The sequence below is a fragment of the Chrysochloris asiatica genome, unplaced genomic scaffold, assembly GCF_000296735.1.
Source record: "Chrysochloris asiatica unplaced genomic scaffold, ChrAsi1.0 scaffold00003, whole genome shotgun sequence".
Classification (NCBI taxonomy): domain Eukaryota; kingdom Metazoa; phylum Chordata; class Mammalia; order Afrosoricida; family Chrysochloridae; genus Chrysochloris; species Chrysochloris asiatica.
This window is the reverse complement of record NW_006408521.1, coordinates 24334041-24340347: the sequence shown is the minus strand read 5'-3', so window position 1 is coordinate 24340347 and position 6307 is coordinate 24334041. Positions and strand designations below refer to the sequence as shown.

The window sequence follows — 6307 nt, the reverse complement described above, 5'->3', positions numbered from 1 at the left end:
TTCATGGCACTTTCAGTATTCTCCTCCAACACCACAACTCAAAGGCATCAATTCTTCTACGATCTTCCTTATTCACTGTCCAGCTTTCACATCCATATGGCCTGGGTCTGGTCTATAGGAAGCAGGACACAGTCCTCGTCCTCGTCTACACGCCTACGCTCCCACACTGTCACGTAGTCTCTTTCGCTAACTACTGCAAATGCTGCTTCCTTTCTCACACTAAGGTCTTCTCCCAATGCTGAGATCTCTAATAACTTCTCTGTGGTGTTGTTGGAATTTCTGGTGTGGTACGGTTAAGTCCCTTCAAGTCAGTTCCGACTCATAGAGACCCTGTATAGGGTTTCCAAGAAGCAGCTGGTGAATCTGAACCACCAGCCTCACGGCCCAGTGCATTATCCCACAGCGCCACACCATGGCTCCAACTTCTCTATAGTTACCTAAAAGGGCAATGGTGGCAGTATAGGATAAGCATTGGACTGCTAACCACAAGGTTGACAGTTCAGGTCCACCAGATACTCAAGAGGAGAAAGATAAGGTTTTCTGTTCCCATAAATATTTATAGCTTCAGAAATCCTATGCAGGGTCCTTAGGGTCTCAAACTCTCAAACCTCCACTGAGCAGTATTGTTCTTATAATTGTGACATTCTGCTTATATTTAAGCTACCTTTGAGCAGTGATCCTCAAACTTTATGTGCATCAGAAGCACCTGAAAAACTAGCAAATATGAGGGGGCTTCAAAAAGTTTGTGGGGAAAGGCCATTATCTTTAAATTTCATTTTCCATTCATTTATTGAAGCACTGATTGCTGAGCCTAAGAGTCTACGTCTCGAACGTGTTACCAGCTGGTGCTCATAGTGCTGGGCTAAGGACCACTGTAGGACTCACTGCCTTTTGTTTGGTCCACAAATCTGATAAAAGCTATGAAAATATGCACCTACACAAAAATGAGACATGTAATTTCAAGGGGTTCATGGATGCCCATTCATAGATATCCTCTACTTGAATCTTCCTAAGGAATGTTAAGACCTACTGTTCCTGACTTGACAAATGTTGCTGTTATGTTGTGAAGTGCCATCAAGTCGGTTACAACGCATAGCAACCCTGTAGGGTTTTCCAAGGAGTACTCAGTGGGTTTGAACTGTTGACCTATCCGTTAGCAGTCCAGTGCTTATCCTACAGTATCACTAAGAAGTGCTATTTGTGGTATGTTGTTGTTGTTAAGTGCTGTTGAGTTGGTTCCAACCCATAGCGACCCTACTATATAGGGTTTCCAAGGAGCAGCTGGTGAGCTTGAACCGCCGACCTTGCAGTTCAAATGACTTTGTAGTCCAGCGCATTAACCCACAGAGCAATTGTTGTTGTTAAGTGTTGTTAAGTAATCTTTACGGGAGCAGAAAGCCTCATCTTTCTCCCGCGGAGCAGCTGGTAGTTTTGAAATGGTGACCTTGCGGTTCGCAGCCTGATTCATAACTACTATGCTACCAGAGCTCCTTAAAATTAAGGATGAAACTGCTAATATTAGAAAGCAAGTTCTGTCCAACTGGCTGCCCTCTCGAGTCTTTCACCTGCATGTGACAATTTTCTATATCTCTGGTCTTACTCTCAAAAGCAAAAGACTCGTTATTTAGAATTTAAAAGGATCTCCTTCGCAAATGGTCTGGCGGAAAGAACATGAACTTTGGATTAAGACAAACCTAGATTGAAATCCGGATTCTGTCTTTCCAAAAGCTGTGACCACTGAGCTTCAATGTCTCCATCTATAAAACTGTGAATCTTAAAGGGAAATCAATTTTTCCCTTCCAGGCAAAGACAATGTGAACCAATTATAAAGAACAAAAGGGGGAGTGGTTTTACTTTTAAAAATCAAAGACTTATTTATGGTAGCATCTTAATATTGTATAGAGAACAATTATCTTAAGAAAGTAAAAAGACTGAACTAAATAATTTAATATGTCTTAAAAATCCAGAATTTTGTCATTTATAGACTCTAATTGGCTAGTACATCATTATTTACTTACATATTTTGCTTTATAAACAATCATTTACTCTTAAATTTAATTCAGAGCATAAGTTCCTTAAAAAACAATCATGACTTTTGTTTTGCCTTCTTTTTGTTTAGCAATATTCCAACATCTACTGAAAAAAACAAATCATAATAATCAATAATTCGCCTTCCCTCATGGGCCTATGTGAAATATACCTCTTCAACACAAAAGAGACCCTTTTTTTAGTATTTTCCCTCTGTCTTTTAACAGATAAACAAAATCCATAATTCATCTGTAATCTATACAATAAGATTTCTCAAGATTTAGCTAGTATAGAGATAGCTAATTCTGTATGTCTTCTTTTATAAAGGTCTATACTTTCTCAGTCTACAATCCTTTAAATGTTTTGTAGGAGGCTTGAAAGTGAGTGTAATGTGAGTGAATGTGCACAAAGAATTACCACCAAAACCCTAGGTTCGAACAGCTGGACACACCCGAAGTTTCAGACAGTTTATCTAGACATACCTCCTGTAGAAGACGAGGATCCAAGCAGTCACCGTCATCATTAAACATAGACTCCCAGCTCTCCTCAGTATCATTGCTTCCTTCCATGTGTGAAGTTTCCATGGCTTTTGGGTCCTTGGATTCTGATTCCGTATCAGGAAATGATGTATCAAATTTTATATGCTCTGAGTCACCTTCCTCTTTTGTTTTTAACTTTTCGGCAATTCTTAGTTCGTGAAATTGTTCTGTGATATCACCAGCACAATTCAGATCATTGCCCAAGGCACTATCTAGAAGTACTTTTGTCCCATTTAACATACTGAGTTCAGAGTCCAAAAAAGTATTATAATTACTAACAGCAATCTTCTTTATAGGTAAGGAGGAAGCACAATCTGACAAGCTCTCTATCAACTTTCCTGTTGACTCTGTAAAACTAGATGAAATACTCTCAGCATAAATATCTGAGCAAGCCCTCAAGATGCTGAAATTTCCAGTGTCATTTCCACTTCTAGCTACATGAGGAGGGGCTGTGTCTATACTTGTTCCTATACATTCTGAGACACTACTTATATTGCTATTGGCCTCATCAACTATTCTAACTTCAAATACACACGGGCTGCCCACAGTTACAAGATCGGATGTGGCATCTGGAAAGTCCATCACACATACCTTACTGGTAATGTTACCTATACTATTAGATCCATTATCTGTATATGTTTCATGAGCACGGGCAGGTGTATCAGATGGTTCATACTTTACACATAACTCATCAGCAGTGCTGACATTCTTCTCACACTCTCTAATCATTGTGGAATCAAAAATGCCATCTGTGTTCTCTAAATTGCTAACTCTAGTCATCTTAGGAGTGATGTGACCCAGAGCCTCAGGAATGGACTCTATACTTTTCTGACTCAAGATGAAACCTGTACTGTTGTCTATGTCACCTAAAGTCTGAGCTCCAGAGTCTACACAAGTTTGATGAATGACACTATATGGATTTGCAAGATCAGAAACAGAAGTGATGCCTCCATTGCTGAGCTTCCACACTCCACCTGATGTCTCCATATCTTGCTGTATAATTCCAGAGTCAGAGTTTGGTTTTAGTGGTGCAATTATGCCCTCCGGTTTCAAGGCAGAATTGAGGTCTCCAGGAAGCTGGGATATTATCTCCACAACCTTGGAATCAGTTTCAGTTCTGCTTTCCAAATCTCCAGCTTCAAATATTTCCCCATTTTGTTCATGCTTACTAAAATCAGAGACCCCCACGTTTTGGAATGGTTCAGTAAGAACCTGAGCCTCAGTGCCTTCTGAACAAGACTGTGATGGAAGCATATCCTCATGGACTATCACATCTGTGGTTTCAACCTCTACACACTCTACCTTCTTTGGCTTAAAATGTTTTTGTAAAGGTATACTAGATATAATCTCAGGATTTGCAACTTTTTGTTGATGTCTTTGAAGTAATACTTCTTTGGATTCTGTGGTCACCCTCTTAATAAAAACTCTATCTTTATTTCTTTCTTGAAAGCATGTGTCTTTTCTTAATTTTGTTGAAGATTTCTTTCTTTCCCTACGATTGTCTTCCTTTCTATCAGGATTGGTATCTTCTCTCTGAGCCCCAGGTTCTTTTTGTTCTCCTTTCACCAAAGACTTGGATGGGCCACAGCATTTCTCCTCATTACCTGCTGCCTTACAGAGTGCCACACCCCTCCGAGCTTTGGGTACATAAAGTGCCATGTCAGGCCTTCTGGCTCGAACTCTGCATCTCTCAATTTCTTGCTGCATGGCACCTCCTCAATCTGCAAGAAAGAGAGAATGATCTAATTATCAGAAACTAATTACAATTTATTGAACCAAGAGATTTTTAAAGACTAGGTTGTTGTTGCTGTTGTTATGTGCCGTGGAGTCGGTTCCGGCTCATAGCAACCCTGTACAGGGTTTCCAAGGTTGTAAATCTTTACGGAAGCAGAAAGCCACATCTTACTCCCGCAAAACAGCTGGTAGTTTCGTACTGCTGAACCTAAGATTAGCAGCCCGATTCGTAACCACTACGGTACCAGAACTCCTTACCATCCTAGAGAAACTCTCAAGTTAAAAAAAGTAAAATCTGCTATGAAATAAGTCAAGCAAATAAGCAACTAAAGAGAGAACAGATTCCAAAATCACTCAGGAGTCCATGAATTTTATTAACATTTATTTTCTTTTTATGTTCCACAAAACCTTTTATTTCGACTTCTCAAGTCCATTCTGTTTTTGTAACAAATTCCTTGCCTTAAGTCCTGATATTGTGCCATACCATAAGCACTGCACTGCTAACTACAAGTTTGGCAGTTCAAATCCACCAGTTGCTCCTTGGAAATCCTATACAGGGGCAATATGAGTCAGAACTAACTCCATGGCACTTAACAACAACAACAACAAGCTGAATAAGGAGTCCTGGTGTGGCACTATAGGATAAACACTGGACTATTAACAACAAGGTTTGTGGTTCAAACCCACCAGTCACTCTTTAGAAACCCTATACAGGGCCAATATGAGTTGAGACATACTCAACAGCACTTAACAATAAAGCTGAATTAAAAACAGATTCTTATGAAAACAGTAATATCCAGCCATCAAGTATTCATAAAACAAAACTGTCTCTATAGTCTAGAAGCTTAGAATTTATATTGTAGGGTATATTCAAGGAGAACTAAAAGATATACTTTTTCAACACAAATGCCTATATGATAGTTAAACTTTTGTGTCAACTTTACTGGGACAGGCTTCTCAGTGGTTTCCAGTTAACATGCAGTAATTGCTCAGGATAAGATGTACTGTGATCTGATGTGATAAGCCCAGGTCTGATGTAATTACACATGTGTTGTCAATCCTCGCTTCCATGATGCTAATGAAGTCGGATGCAATCTACAGGAATAGGTTGGACCACCAGCCAATCTCTTTTTAAATATAAAAGGAGAGAGAAGTGAGCACAGAAAGAGGGACCTATTACCACCAAGAAAGAAGAGCTGGGAGCGGAAAGTGTCCTTTGGACCTGGGGTCCCTACACTGCACAGCTCCTAAACCCAGGGAAAGACTGATGCTAAAACACATGGAAATCTCCAAGCCTTTGTAACTACTTCAAGGGGGTTTCAAAAAGATCACTGAAAAACTCCATAGTCGTTCAATTTCATTTCAATTCCATGCTGGGTTGTTGAAAGGAGACAAGGACCTTTCTCCAGAGATGGTTCTCTGAAGTTGGACTTCTACTCTCCCAAGCTGTGAGAGAATCCATTTCTGTTTGTTAAAGCCATCCACTCGTGGCATTTCCATGATAGCAGCACTAGATATACAAATAAATACAATGATTTTTAAGACTGACTTGAATGGGAAAGGTAGTTAAAACTATACTTGGGGCCTTGAAAATGAGAAGAGCTAATCAGAGACTGCTTTTTGGAATACATAGCTTTTGAAGTATCATTTTGTTTATGAAAGAGAAGCATTATTTTTATTAGTGTTAATTAGACAAGTGACTTACTATCAATTTTCTGTGTTTCCAGCAGCAAGAAAATACATCTAAGTAGGATGAAGGAGGGAGGAAACCAAGAAAACTCAAGCTAGTAATTTCCTGGCTTACTTCCACCATAGTTGGTTAAGGAATTTAACAAGGGGAAGAAATTAAACAAAGGTCACATAAGCCTTGATCTCCTAAAAGGGGGGTTCAAACAATTCATTGAAAACTCAACAAACTTTTTCAATTTTCCACAAAATTGTTAGTCTAGTTATTCTTTTAATCTTTACAATATTGCTATGTTGTTGTTGTTAGGTGCCATCAAGTC

General features: G+C 39.3%; 1 protein-coding gene across 2 annotated transcripts in view; it reads right to left on the bottom strand.

The window, feature by feature from the left end:
* Positions 1–4274, bottom strand: part of R3HCC1L (R3H domain and coiled-coil containing 1-like) — a 47136-nt gene extending 42862 nt beyond the window's left edge. The window contains exons 1-2 of one of the 2 annotated variants that reach the window (XM_006831228.1): positions 2511–4274; positions 665–706 (exon numbers count right to left, since the gene is read on the bottom strand). In XM_006831228.1, the coding sequence (XP_006831291.1) occupies positions 665–706; positions 2511–4274 (1806 nt within the window). The remainder of the gene's footprint in view (positions 1–664; positions 707–2510) is intronic. The other variant, XM_006831229.1, reaches the window with a different exon arrangement.
* Positions 4275–6307: the final 2033 nt, after the last annotated feature.